This window comes from Diorhabda sublineata, chromosome X (genome assembly GCF_026230105.1).
Source record: "Diorhabda sublineata isolate icDioSubl1.1 chromosome X, icDioSubl1.1, whole genome shotgun sequence".
NCBI classification, from domain to species: domain Eukaryota; kingdom Metazoa; phylum Arthropoda; class Insecta; order Coleoptera; family Chrysomelidae; genus Diorhabda; species Diorhabda sublineata.
The window spans coordinates 8,776,565-8,792,434 of record NC_079485.1 but is presented as its reverse complement, the minus strand read 5'-3'; the positions used below and the strand labels follow the sequence as shown (position 1 = coordinate 8,792,434).

The 15,870-nt window shown below is 30.9% G+C and overlaps 1 protein-coding gene across 1 annotated transcript; it reads right to left on the bottom strand.

The window, feature by feature from the left end:
• Positions 1-649: 649 nt before the first annotated feature.
• Positions 650-15,870, bottom strand: LOC130451351 (sodium- and chloride-dependent GABA transporter 1). Its single transcript, XM_056790316.1, has 10 exons — positions 15,470-15,870; positions 12,336-12,775; positions 10,630-10,731; positions 10,310-10,493; positions 8,882-9,253; positions 7,822-7,946; positions 7,493-7,737; positions 6,394-6,597; positions 5,374-5,541; positions 650-2,101 (listed from the first exon to the last, which is right to left on the bottom strand). The coding sequence occupies exons 2-10, from the start codon at positions 12,727-12,729 to the stop codon at positions 2,018-2,020; spliced, it is 1,878 nt and encodes a 625-aa protein (XP_056646294.1). The 5' UTR covers positions 12,730-12,775; positions 15,470-15,870; the 3' UTR covers positions 650-2,017.

Sequence of the window (15,870 nt, the reverse complement as noted above, 5' to 3'; positions counted from 1 at the left end):
GTCTCTGAATGATTTAAAAAAATTATATTGGTGTTAAATAACTGTTAGAGAACTGATTTTTCAGCGTTTACGCGGCACTTCCAAATTTTCCATAATCACACTAGAATTCATAATAGATTGCACACTGCACCTAATAAGTTGGAACTAAAATAAACTGTTGAGGATACACAACATGAACCTTCTTACCATATGGACAATTCTACAATCGTAGTTTCCATGAAATTCATCGGGAAAATATTCTTGGAATTAAACTAAAGCAAAATGTCTCACTTTTATTGGCAAATAGGTACTTATAGATATTATGATACGGTTATGTAATCTTTAATACACAAGGCTTTTGAGTAACCAAACCTTTTTTCTGTACAGCTTATGGTTATAAAAGATCAATAAAAGACCGAAAATTTGTATTAGCTCAGGTACCTTTATGAAAATTTTAGGAAATATTTAGAATAATTTTAGTAGGGTCATTTAAATTGACATAAAAATAGACTTTAGGAAATGTAATATCGCCTGTTGGATAAGAAGGGTAAAAAATTTATTGAGCAACTGACTGTTATATATCAACTCTTTATCGGTAGAATCTGTAGTGCAGGATAATAATGGTGGTTAAAGGACTATTTTACTCTTTGCTGAAATTAAAACGATTCAATCATTTTTGTCACATTTATTTAACAAAATTATTCACTTCATGACATTATTTGTGCATTGACTGGTTAATGTGATTAACGCAAAAAAAGCTGCTAAAACGTTCTATGTTGTAAAATAAACGAGAAGCTACAGAAAATAGAAAATATTCCACAGTTATATCTTCATTATCTACATATTTGAAATTACAGTAAATAAAATTTCAATTGCTTGCATTAAGTGAATTTCTAAGTCTGATATTAATGAGATGTTTATTATTTTTATTAAAGAAAATTAGGTATAAAATGCATTCTATACAGATGGAATTTTCACTTATATTCTTAGTAACTTCTATTTTTTAGATTTGATCAATCTTCCGATTGTTCTGGACGCAGTTCTATTAGTTTTTTCCAACTTAAAGTGGTCCTTTCAAATTTATTAGTCTTTTTAATGTGAAATTCAATCTATTACGGTTTCTGAGATATCCTATTTCAACCCGGCATTTGTTCAGAATTTGGAATCAGAAAACCTACCACAACACTTTCAAAATTTGAAAAAATCAAGCATAATAAAATTATAGATTGACCTTTAGTTTAGTTTAGAATATGTTTAAAGATTATCTTTCTCAACTGATGAGTGGTTAACGTTATTTGTGGCGTTTTTTGGACAGTAATTTAGACCAAATATTATTTCAAATAACATAGTTCTAATGGAAATTCAATAAATGCCGAAAGAGTACTTATCTCTCGGCCATTTTACTAAAAAATAACCAAACAATGAAAAGTGTAGTAAAAAAAAGAAATAAACAATATTTAAAATATTAGGAAGTTAACAACAAACTTTAATATCACTAATGGGAACGTTTTTCTTTTGTTTTTGAAATGAATATTTTTCTTAAAAAATCAATGCGGAAGAAAATATGTAGATACTTTTAATGAAGCAATAACTTCAGATAAATTTTTTTATCATCATCAATTCATTCATTTATTGAAAATGTGTAGTACAAACTCTTTTTTTCTTGCGAGAAGCATTAAAAAATATGTCGGTAAATATCTGTTTGCATGAATCATTGCTTGTATTCAGTTATTACTACAACAAACAAATATATACCATGGAATTGGAAATCAAGTCAACGTCACAATGTTCTCTGTCAATATTTCATAATATATCCGAGATCTTAATAAATGATATATTCTACAATACTTTTGCAAACTTATAATTAAAATACATTTTTTAATATTGATGTTATATACATTTTTTACCGTTTGCCTTTCACTATACACTATATACAAACAACTAGAAGTATATTGAAAATGTAAGAATCAAGAACACAATTTACAAGTGTTTTGACACCCCTATAAGTTAAATAGTTTCTAATGAAAGTTGTAGTCTCTTATACACTATGGCTTGTATTGTGATGCATTTTAGCTCGGACTGCCTGGACATCGTCGTCAATTCTAACCAACAGCCGTATTTTCTGAAAAAAAAAAAAATGGGTTAGAAAAATACCAACCAATTATAGATGGAGTATATGAAGCTATCGTATTATTCGTTCATTTTGTATAATTACAATAAAGATGAAGATTTATAATAAACTTGTGAATGAAAATTAAAGAGTAAGATATAAAGTTATTAAAAATGAAATTTTATTAAAAATAATATTTCTAAGAATAGATCCCAATCTGCAAGTATTCATTCTCGTTATATCCTTGCGTGCGTATAAATTGCACTGTAAATTTTTGACTTTAACTATATATTTTGTTTAAACTATTCATCAGATAAAATAAATACGCTGTTTGTAAGACAATTCAGTTTACTTCAAACATAAAGATAAACAGGGTTATCAAAAAATTCATTCATAATGGGTATGACTTCCTCTTGTCGTGATAACAGTTCTCATACGATTAGACATAGATCTAATCAAGTCAGCTACTGTTTCTTGTGGGATGTTAAGCCACATTTCTTCTTTTTAGCTTATCCCATGTTCTCTCAGATGGATTTATGTGAGTACTGTATGCTGGCCACTCGTGCATAAATGTAAATTTGTTCCCAAAGTAGTCGACGTAAGATACCACATGATTTGCTAAAATCTACTCGATGTATCTATCAGCCATTCAACTTCTTCTTCTGTGAACACAGTCGCCCCTACAAATGAACAAAGGGTCGGTTCGTGTATCCTATAGAAATTGCAGCCCAGATTATGAACGGGCCACCTCCATAGGCACTCCGCTCTTCAAAGCAGCAAGCTGCAAATCGCTCTCTTGGTCCTCGGTATACTTTCCTTCTTCAGTCGCTACCATGGAGGCATATTCTGGTCTTATCTGAGAACAGAACAGATCCCCAGTGATCCACCGTTCAATTCAAATGATCCTGTGCAACACGCAGGAGTGCTTGCCGATGAGCTGTAGTTAGTTTTGGACCAATCGCAGGTGTTTTAGGGATCAGGTCATTTTCCTGTAGTCTTCGTCTTACTGTCCACTGACTAATAGTCACTTCTCGTACTTGACGGAGCTGTCGTTGCACTTGAGCGGCATTACAGTGACGATTTCTTAATGTTGTTGACACAATAAAGCGGTCATCACGAGCGGCTGTAAATCGTCTTCTATCTGTTCCACGCCGCCCACGAAAGGATACAGTCTCCTCATAACGCTGGTATACTCTTCTACTACTATCTAGCAACAGGTCGCTGGCCAAGTCCATTTTCGATTAAATCAATAAGGCGGCTTTTTGTGGTGTAGTATACATTTAACTAACACACATGAACACTATTGAGATTATAAAAAATGAATACAATGCAAATTTCTATTGCAAACGCAATAATTTCAATTTTTGACAAATTTATTATATTACAATCACCACAAAAACACGTTCGATTTGTTTACCGGTTGCTACGCATATAAACGATAAGCTTTGCAGCAAATTTCTTTTTATATCTGATAAATAATCTAAAAAAATATAGTGAGGTCAAAACTTTAGAGTGGGCCGATTTCTATGCATGCAAGTTTATGTATCTACGAGGAAGGTCCCAGAAGTAGCTGGCCTGACTTAGAGATGGCGATAGTTGCTCGAAAAAGCACAATCTATACAGTCGACTGAAAATGCGCGAGCTAGCAGACATAGTAGGCATTTCGAATAGTGCAGTACATCGAATATTAACTGAGAATTTGGACATGAGAAAGCTGTGCGCAAGATGGGTGGGTTTGCTTAGAATGAAACAAAAACATGTCGTGAAGATGTTTCCATAGGTTGGTTGTCAATGTTTCACAGAAATAAACCCGCAGTTTTGCGCCGTTTCATAACCAAGGATGAAACGTGGGTCCATCACTTCAAACATGAAACTAAAGAACAATCAAAACAATGGACTGAAAAGGGAGAGAGAAGGCGTCGGTTTTTTGGAAAGGAAAAACCATTGACGGCGAGTATTAAGCGAAATTATTGCAACGCTTGAGTGAAGATATTAGGCAAAAACGGCCACTTTTGGCTAAAAATAAAGTGTTGTTTCATCAAGTCAATGCACCAGCTCACACATACCCTATTGCAATTGCCAAAATTAATTAATTACAATTTAATTACTACCTCATGCACACCATGCGCCAGATTTAGTCCCAACGTATTATTTTCTGTTCCCAGAAACAATGGCTCGGTAGTAAAAGATTTTCCAACAATGCCTATTTTGAAGAGCTTGACGATTCTTATTATAAGACGGGTGTCGAACTTTTGAACATCGCTAGAAGGAGGAGTGTATGGAGCTATAAGGAGAGCACGTTAAGAAACAAATTTTTTTCTCCAAAATTTTTGTATTTTTTTTGTTGGGCCAAGTACTTCTAGGACCATCCTCGTAGTCTAGTCATTTTGAACGATTAAAGTGGTCCTAAATTCTACAAGCTTAACAATATAGTGAGCCACTATGCTAAAAGCGTGGAGTGATTTTTGCAATATTTTTCAACTCCGCATTTCTCATTGTAACTATTACCTAAGAATTACTGCAGATTAATATTGAGCACAGTGAAATTAATTTTCTTATCAGTCATTTGATGAAAAAGTTCCTACTTTTGAATTTAATTAACTAAAAAAGTGTGTTTTTCATTGTTTTCAACCATCTTTAATCTGTTTAATCATATACAACTCGAAAATCACGTCGTCTTATAAATCATTTTGCTATTACAAGGGACTGTCCATTATTTTTGAGCAATCAAGTACTTCTGTTCGCATACTATCTAAGGACCGTAAATACTACTACTTAAGCTTGTCCTGCATCAAACGCCCGAGAACCTAGAGGAGCATCAACAGCATAACCTTGCATCTTTTGGATGGTATATTTTTGCAATCGTGAAATGTTTGTTTTCATTTAGTACCATCTTCCGATAGTTACTGATGTATTTACGCCGCCGCTGTGGTAGACTTCGTTTCTCTTAGTATGTATTGTAATCTATTCTAGCTGATCGTTTAAAATGGATAAAAAATCGAACTCAAAAATAGCTATATATAATATTTTGATGAAAATGACTGAGCACATGATAAGAATTTATGAAATTATACATAAATAAAAGTAAAGGTAATAAAAGCGTTACCATACATTGCTATTTAAAAAAGCTAATCTAACCACAAAAGTTAAAGAAAAACATTGAGCTTAACTATAATTATAGGTTTTGTATCTAAACTATGAATTTAATCACATTCCAAGTAAATTTTTTTTATTTAATACTAAGAACCAAATAACAACTCCGCTCTGTAGTTGACAATACTTACATCTTGTGTATCTCCAGGAGTTATCATCCAAATGTATACCATGTATCCAGGAATGCACAGCATCGATGTTAACGCTGTTACCCAGCCAAATAAATGTGCCCATAAGGGAAATTCATAATTTAAATATTTCACTGGAGCCCACTGTACCAAATTGAATACGAAAACACTCTATAATGAAGAAACATAAAATAAATGAATTTGATAAAAGTTTAGCGCGGGGTCAAAGTACAGAGTTTTTCACTATAAATTCACCCCTACTGTTATTGTTATAAAGAAATGAAAAAATATATACAAAAATTACATGAAATATATTTCAAAGACTGTGTGTCTTATATTTGGGGAAGCATTATTATGATTCTTATTGATAACCAATTCATAAATCGAATTGTCCACTTAAATGTTCACGAACTGTACAGAGGCACTCTGACCTGTAGCCAAATTATTTGCCCAATTATTAAGCAGAAAAAAGTGGCTCCAAAAGCTGTGCTATACCAAGCAGTATCTTTTCTAAATATATTTTTATGTCAATAAAACGGATGTTTCAATTTGAATGAATTTTCGTTGTCTTCGATTTGTGGGCTATTTTTTTTGTTATGCAGTTGTATTCGAATAAAATAACGATTGAAAATATACGCTTCTCACTTTCAAAATTTAATACTGACGTAATGGTTGTTTAACAAATAATTTCATGCAATGATAAATGTGTATCAAAAATAATCAATTGCATTCAATATATTGTCCTCCCTGTAAATATTCCATTTTGTGAAACTGCTTTGGAATAAATTATTTAAATTCATTATATTTGTAGAAAACATTTTTTTATCTTAGTTACAATATTAACGGAGAGTAAAATTATGGCGAAAACGCTGTAAAAAACTCGATTTTGAGACAGCAGGAAAAATAATATTATTAATTAATATTAATAATACAAACTATTAATACTCTTAATTTTTTAAACAGTGATTGTTTAGTGTCAATTAGTGTATAAGAATCTACTAACTTTTACTTAAATTGTCTTACCACACAAATGAAGGGAGTCGCAATAGTCCAACAAAATTTCCACCAACTTATGGGATAATATCCAATCATTTCTTTTATTCCGTCATAAAATTTGTTGACACCAAATGCCCATGAAATTGCTATACATTCAAAAAATATTAAAAACAGAAGACAAAATCCACTTACAGCATAGGAATCCAATATTTGGAAAACGTACATTCCTCCCTAAAATATATTTTGGAATCAATATAATATCAAGGATCTACATACATATTTTAAAGCTTGCTAACAAATCTTTGGTCTGAGTCGTAACACATACAATGCCTTAATGAATTGTTTTAATACATTCCGTATGGGATAATGTAGAAGCTAGAATACCCTAAAATAGATATATTTACGAATAAAATTATAAATGTACGTAATTGTCACACGTAAAGTACAAAATACTGATCCACTTGATCAGAAGAAAACTATAGTTGGACACACAAAAGCTATGTTTGTGCCGATGGAAACATTTTTTTGGCTAACTAAAAAAGGTTATTATTGAGGTTGAGGTTATTACTACACACAATGTAACTGGATAAAGTAAAATGACTTTCCATGGAAGAAAATTACAAAAAAATGTAGTTGTTGTTGTAGTAAACAGAAAAAGCTAGAATACTGCCCTTCAAAGAGCTGGGTCTATGTTGCTCTATGCTGAATAAAACAACATATGATAAATACATTAACAATTTTTTGCTGAGAATATTTGCTTTCATTTTTCAAATATACAAACAGGGTGCCAATTTGAAAACATTACTTGACAACGTCACATTCAAAATGAAGTTGAATTTCATGAACCACCTAGCGGGGATGGACACTACCTTCAAAACCTCAAATGAAAATAGACGTTGGTTTATCGACTACCTTTTCAAAATAGTGAATACTTGATTTTTCTTTCGAGAACCTCATAAGGAAACAAGTAAAACCGCAATATTATATGAAAAGTTGATTAAAAGTCGTATTTTTGAAGTTTCCATAGTGGGTTAACAAAATGGCATCTTGTACAGTTGCTTCTAACAATTTAATTAACAAGCATTTATAACAGTAAGTAAATGAAAAAGAAAAGATTATTCTATACCTGGGAAATGCATGATAAGCCCACTATGTATGACAGAAAGCACACTATGGCTATAAATATTTCCTTCCTTTTTCTTAGTAAACCAGGCCACTCATCAACAATAGCTGTTACGAAACCTTCCATCGTACAGAATTGAGAATCTAAACCAATTAAAAGAATCATAAAGAAAAATAAACAAGCCCATAAGGGGGATCCTGGCAATTGTAAAACAGCACTTGGGTATGCCAAAAATGCAAGCCCCGGGCCTAAAACAAATCATTTATGTTCGAATTGAATCAAATACACTTTTATTTTGTAAATTCTTCATACATTTACTATAAAACAGTTACCTGAAGCAGCAACATCAGCTACAGGTCTCTGTTGCTCATGGGCCATGAAGCCTACTACCGAAAATATAACGAATCCAGCAAACATACTTGTACTGGAATTTACTGTACATACAATTAAAGCATCTCTATAACATGAAAACAATAATATTAGTTGGGTATACAAAAAACACTGAAAAACAGAAAAAGTACGTAATAATTCAGAGCTATATTATATTTTATTGGTGTTTACAAGTATACAACTAAGAAGAAGATCCCTTGATGATTTTTGTAAAACGTACTCGTCATCAATAGGTACAATGTGAGCCTTTTTCACATTAGCCACTCAGGACAATTTAGAGCTTCAAGAGATATGAATAACTATTGTATCTATTGTATTCAGCCTACCAACCAAAGTCCAGATATAGATAGCAGAATTATTGTGTTCAAAGCATAAATTTGTGGTTTATCATTTTTCTTCCAAGTTTGAATTATAACACTACGTAGCATGTTTGGATAACTAGTTGAAACTTCTCCATATTTAATTGTCTACAGTTTCAATTTATCTTTGCAAGCCTGATGGCTTATGAAGGCTGTTATATTATTATGTTCTCTTTAGCTTTCCCTTCATTCATCTCATGTTGTTAGTGAAACAAGTTTTTGCCAAGATTTTCTATCGAAATTTAATACCATAGTCCTGACAATGTTTCGAAGAAACATTTGAAATGTGTACTATTAATATATACCTAATAGTTGCTTTTATCGTAAATTCAACTTTGTTGTATTCATTTCTAGATATCCAAAAATTCCGACTCTAGGAAAATTAGTCAGAATGTTTACGTCAACTGTCAGATGCATATAGTTGATGACGTATCGGTCAAGTATCAGAAAAGATTCAGCGTATAGAATATATTTAGTCTATTATGTATACTCCTATTTCAGGCATACTAGTTTCATTTTTTGTTATCTTCAATTTCTATAAGCGTATTATTTTTGCAAATCTGTTGAGTCTAAGGTCGTAAATATAAAAATATTTTGATCCTTGCTAGAAAGGAGAGAAAGCAACGTCACATAAAGTACTTACTTGTAAACGTTATTAGTAAATTTATTATAACTGCCTAGGGCGACCAAAGTACCTAAACCTAAGCCATACGAGAAAAAAATTTGAGTCACAGCGTCAATCCACACTTGCGAATCAGTTAATTTAGACAAATTGGGCATTACATAAAACCGAATTCCTTCCATGGCTCCTGGCAAGGTGATTCCTCGTATTAATAATATACTAAGAAGTACATAAGGAAATAGTGCCGTAAAGTACACAACTTTGCCCGTCCATTTTACACCTTTCCATATGCAAAAATAACACAATATCCAAACCAACAACAGGGTACCAGCCAATTCCCATCTAATGGAACCAACATGCTCTATCCCTTCGCTTATCTGAAGAACTCTCCGTCTAAAATAAAAAAATATGATATAAAATTTTAAATCAAACTATTCAAATAATTGGTCCAAGCAATAGCAATTTGGTCCCACAATATCTTTGCCTATGTGAAATATATTTATACCCATTTTCAACTTGGTCGATGACTAAATAGCAGAAAGAAATTTCTAATTTTGGTGGATGCACCTTCGATTGTTCTATAAATTTTAGGCAATATTAAAGCAACTAAGTGGGAATTTCTAGAACCGTTGGTTATTATTCATACTGAACACACTGTTTACACCACTGTTACTCTCTCGGGTTTGGATAACCAAGTTATCACAAACAGTGTGTTCAGTATAAAATTACGGCAAAAGCAATACAATACATCATAATTCATCTATATATTGTTACTATTCATACTGCAAATTAGATTCATGCAGTTAACAATCTCAATACATACAGGGTGATTTGATATTATCTTGTTAACACACATATATATATATATATATATATATATATATATATATATATATATATATATATATTATGTAATTATGTAATACTATAGTCTAATTATGTAAAGGTCTATTTTGTAATTTCATTATAGATTGCTTTCTTTGTCCTTTTGTTTTTTTTGTTGGTAATCACTACTCCGGAAAGATCATATGGAAACGTCTGTGATACCTAAACATACCATAATCTTTCATATATTTTTGAAGATTGTAGTATATATGAAACTAAAAATTATTAGGTATGAGTTTTGAAATTTTGAAATGGTCTTTGAAATTAGAAATCTTCATTAAAAAGTCTCTATAACTAAGCAAGGATCCAACGACTACTCCTCTCCATTTTATGGCTTCGTATAGACTTTTTTTGTAGATTATAGTTATATAGAAGCGCTTGGATAAAATTAGTCAAATATTCTTGCAATCTTTCGTTCATAATAACACCACGGTTCACTCTATTTTTATGTCCGAAATTATAAACACAGATAATATTATTTCAGAAAGATCCTTTTTGAAATACTATATTTATCGATTCATCCATAAAGTTAAAAAAAATGTGTGGAATAAGATGTAAACTTACTCCCAAAACTCCTTTACAGGATCCGTGAGCTCAGAAACCGATATGTTGTAGGAGCTGATTTGACATACTTTCGTTAAAGTGTTGTTAGCATTATATGTTTCCCAGCAGCTGAGTCCTTTCCGGTCATAAGGATTAATACAAAATCGCGTATTCCAATAATTATTACACGTTCTCCATGGAACATCTGAAAGTAAAAAATTGCGTCAATGGGTATATCGATATATTCGAAACTATTTAGGATACCTTCCACCTCTTTTTATTTTACTGTTATCCAAGAATTAATTGAATCTAATAAGTGATTTTTTTAATATGAAACTCACCTGCTCGTAATGACATGAAAAAATAGAATATTGCCCATGCTAAAATTACAATGTAATAAATATTCATCCAACATGACATCACAGCAGCTGCATATCCTATACCTAAAAAAATTAAAAAAATCAACGTTTTCAATTATAAAATTTGTTTTTTTCCTTATTTTGCTTCTATTCGTTAGAATCAATATTAGATTTTTTCGTATGTCAATTCTTTTATATTTTTTATAATTATTATGTAGCAAGTATGAATGGTATAAAGAAGGAAAACATCCTCTGTATGTGACAAGTGTTCGTGCAAAGACTTTAAATGAAGGTGGTGTCACATTAGCATCAGGATAAATTTTAAAAGATGCGCCAAATATTATTTATGCTCTGGATAACTTTTCACACTTTTGTACAAAGGAATTTGATGGAATTTCCCGGATCTAATGAACTATAATATTAAATTCTTCCAGCTCAGCGTACTTCAATTCATCCGCAACTACTACATTCATACCACACACTTTGCCTACACGAGTGACATTCTGGAACGTCTTTGAACTGTTATATATTATATATTATAGAGCTGGATACTATTTCAACTTTTCTCTCATATAAAATACTCCTCGCTCTGTTTACCCTACAAATAAACACCATATTGTCAGACGAGACGTTCAAAAATTAAGTCCCAACGCACAACTCATATTAAACCATTTAAAAAACAATTTTCTGCTAGATAAGGACAAATCTTTAGATAAACGGTGTTTAAATTATGAGTACCTATAAATTCGTATCTTCATTACAGAAAAAAATTTTAATCTCCAAATGCTTTAAGAGGAAGGCTAAACTAATACACCACATCTTTTAGTTATTAAGTTTTAAAAATATGTTTGTTGAAAAAATAAAAATATCTATCTATCTTATTTTCAGAATTTTGTGTTTGAAATATTGCTAAAATTTCTCCTCGGAGTGTGCATACGAATCTAATATCACATTTACTGCAGTGTGATCTCCGTTCTTCGTTTGAGCATCTCCCGGACAGCGGAGGGTTTGCCAAGACAGATATCACTTAGCTCAAGTGAAAATATCGTTATCGACATCTTACGATGTTAATTGAAATATGTGTTTATTCTCATGTAATTCCATTTAGTTTTGAGCTAGTTAAAAAGATACTCTAACAACGTTCCTATTGTATAGCCTAATAATATTATATTGCAGCCGCAAAGTTTCAAAATTTTGATATATTTTTTGTGTCATCTATATAAAAGTGGAGTAGAAATAATTTTGCTTACCTCTAGTGTTAAATTTTCATATCGTAAGTAATACCAATAAAACCAATAATAAATAGAAATTCGAGAAGGACACTTCCTAATACTTTGAAAAACAATGATGCGATTCAAGTAGGCGCTCGAAATAAAAACGGCCAGAAAAGTCGATGAGAAAGACATTGTGTTCTATTACAATAAAATTAGACCCCACATATATTTACTAACCCGCCAAAAATTGAGAAAGTTTGATTGGGAAGTTTTGATGCTACTTCCACCGTATAGCTTTGACATTGCTACGTCGAAATATCTTATTTTATGGTTCAGTTTTTAGCATAGAAGTCTCAGAAATTCTGAAGACACGAAATCGTGGCAAAAGATAATCGATATGAATTATACATAAATATTTATATTGATAAATTCAGATTGAAATGTATGGAAAAACCTAATTTCTAGTTTATATACCTTTGAATATTGGTGCAATTTTAAAGACTCCTAAACCTCCTATCGTTAACATCTGTCCAAGTGCCAATTCCATGAAAAACATGGGAATACCGGCAAGGATTAAGGTAATAAAGTATGGTACCAAAAATGCACCGCCTCCATTTTTGTAACATAAATAAGGGAATCTCCATACGTTACCTAGACCTATAGCTAAACCTACTACTGACAGTATAAAATCTAATTTACTACTCCATGTTCCTCGCTCTGGACATTGAGGAGTAGTTTGTTTGGAGTACGATATTTGGTTTATTAGGTTAGGGATATTTGTGAGAGTTGGAAGTTCGATGTCTTCATGACGATTTAATTTAAGTGTGTTTTCGTCATATTCCTGACTTTCTTCTTTCCGCTGCGTCATTTTTGGATTATTTTTTTCGAGGTCAGCTCATGACATAAGCTTCCAGCTGAAAAAAAAAGATATATTTTATTAACAACGAGCCCTAAAGTATATTATACTCATATTTTCTCTTAAAAAAGTATATTATTTTATGAAAATTCTGACAGTATAAGATTAGTATTATTACATCATCTTCCATATAAAAATGCCATAGCAGTTCGATCTACTTTCAAAAATATGAATTATCGTCTTCTATCCTGGGTCGTAATTGTAATGTAACTTTATTTTATAGTTAGAAAAATATTATTTATTTCAATTCTCTGTAACGAAATATTGGCATTGCCAGTGACATTTTATTGATAAAATGTTCATGTTATTTGTTACTCCCTTCATCACGTGCAATCTTTTCATTACTGTATTATACAATTGATCTTTAATTTCCAATATTTTTTACAACGTTTTGTTCTAAACAGTTCTAAATTTTCTTCACTGCAGATTGATACAAATGTTTTTACAATCATTCACAATTTTCTTCCTACCGTTGAACATTTGATTGATTAGATTGATATTCTAATATTAAAAATTCACGTGGAATTTAGAAAGAAACATATAATAAATATAAATAAATTTCGCTTTCTTAAAGTACTTAGCAAGAATTTGAGAACGCCTTTCATAAATATAATTCACAGAATTACAAAATTTTTATTAATTACAGGGTTTTATTGTGATTAAATAAATATCTGCTCGTACATTGGAAGTGAGATAATATAATATATAATAATGTTTTCAATTCGTTCTAATCCCACAAATCTCTATGTGCCAAAAAGACTCCTTGAAAAGTCCACATGTCAAACAAATGATTATGATGTGATACGCAATTGTATTCACATTAAAATACTAACGGAATATACGATATGACATATTTTATTTGAAACAGACGAAGCTGGAGGTCTTTGGGCAACAAAGGAGTGGAGGCACCCCATAAATAATTTTGAAATAAAATGGACAATTTTTTTTCGTTCGATTGTTTTAATAAATAATTTATTGTGAAACTACGTAGATTTTTAAATTTTAGTGTTAAGGATCGAAACTTTCCAAATAGTTTACTAGTGTTTAGTCGTGCGAAGATTTTTTCTCTAAATCTCTTTTGTAGGATACCCTTTTTTGTGGAGGCTTTGGCCTGTAGTACTGGATACTATCCTTTAAATCCAGCCCTAGAAATGAATAAAAGTGTGAACAAGTATCAATGCTTTAATGTTTATCTATCACCTACGGGATCTAAATAACAAGAAACACTTGGAAACATCGAAGGATAAAATCGACTTCAAATGGTCCTCAAATATTTTTCCATTATGTAGTTGTTTTATTTATAATTTTTTTATATACATACTTACCCGAAATTAATTTAACCGTAGTAAATTAACAGCGATGGACAATACATACACACGTACATATTTACATAACCAAAATTGTGGTGTTTCATAGTATAGAATAATTGCATTAGGTTAAATGGTATTTATGTAGACTTTTTTACAATTATTTCTATCTTTGAGATATTTTTTGACTTAGTGCTCTTCCGCCCATCCTTCTGTCCTTTTTAAAAAATTTAATCGAGCTTATGGCCCTTTGCTAAAGACTTCATAGGTATCACTAGTGCTACTACTACTGACTAGCTTATCAATTTATTTTTTCTAATCCTTCTATTTTTTTTTCTTGATTCTATTACTCTTTTAGCTATTATATCAGTTGACAGGCTGTTCTCAAACCTCAAAACACCTTTTTTAATATATTCCAAAAACCTGAAGATATGAAAAAGAGAGACTAAAATTTTTTTTCAAACTTTCTTGAATTACTTTTGATGTATTTGCAAATAAAATCACGATATTTCCTATAAACTATCAAAATTTATTGCTCAGCCGTACGCTATTGAATAATTTACAAATTAAGAGAAATGTGACTATTTTTTTATCATATCTACAATTTTCTAGAATTTAGTTAAAAGTTGTAATTTGTTAAGTTTTTATTTACGTTTTATAAACAATTTTACATGAAACTTTTATACGATATATTATTATCATCCCCATAAAATATTTTACCTGTTCCATTCACCTGTTTAAAAATCAATTGGCCCTTAATTTTCCCTCTGATATCATTTCTTGAAAATATTGAAGATTTTATTCAAAGAAAAGTTCAAAATTCGTCATTTTTTGATTTTTTATAAATTTTTGTCACATTCGCCAAGAAACAAATTTGAATCGTTTATTCTACTCAATAGTCTTTAAATTTTTTGTTTGGATCTTCTTCTCATACCTTTTCACATTTTTGAGGAATTTTTAAAAACGTGATCTTTGAGATAGTTTTTGAATATTTCCTATTTCCCAAATGAAATGAACATTTTTAACTATAAATTTTTCAATGGAAACCTGCAGGCTTGCCCTTCCGATCGTAATTATTTGTTATTGGTTCATGTTCGGCACCATTTCTAACACTGTTTCATTTGGACTCCTCTCTCCTTTTTTCCATAACATTTATTTTCCCTTATGTGAGATCCTACATTTAAGTCTTAAACTGTGATAAAGTAATCTAATTTTCAGTAGTGTATTTGTTGAAAAAGTAATAAATATTTGAAATCAGTACATTGTACATAATTCTCATTTTTAACTATTTTCAAATTTGTATTCATGTTCAAATTTAAGAGATATGTACATATTAGAGTATTTTGCGATATTTTGTGTAATACAAATATATTTTTTAATATTACCTTGAATCAATACTCAGGTGAAGTTATCTATTATGCAATCACTGTTTCTCTATCGAACGTACAGGTCTTCATACTGAATCCAGGAAAAGGCTTCAACAAAAAGTTTTATAATCACACTAACCTTTTGTCAGCACTTCACGACTAACACTTGCACTGAAGTATGAACACTATCAATATCTGTTTTAAAAGTATAGTTGTAAAATATCTACAATATCCTTGTATATTGAAGGATTAACATGCTTTTTAAAGTCAAGAAAAAGCTAATTGATTAATAAATATATATTTTTGGTCTTGGGAACAGTCACTATCACATTACTATTTAAACTAGCACTTGCCCGGGAGTGTTTATTGACTTTAATGAAGGATATCCTACAACGTTGAATGATTCTTCCAATAGAGAT

What these genes read in the sequence shown, in the direction of transcription:
- LOC130451351 (XM_056790316.1), bottom strand. Translation starts at nt 12,729, where the DNA reads ATGACGCAGCGGAAAGAAGAAAGTCAGGAATATGACGAAAACACACTT. An exon ending in TTTACTAATAACGTTTACAA is followed by an intron (nt 7,947 to 8,881) that starts GTAAGTACTTTA and finishes TTCATGTTATAG; the next exon opens with AGATGCTTTAATTGTATGTA. An exon ending in AGCTGATGTTGCTGCTTCAG is followed by an intron (nt 7,738 to 7,821) that starts GTAACTGTTTTA and finishes GATTTGTTTTAG; the next exon opens with GCCCGGGGCTTGCATTTTTG.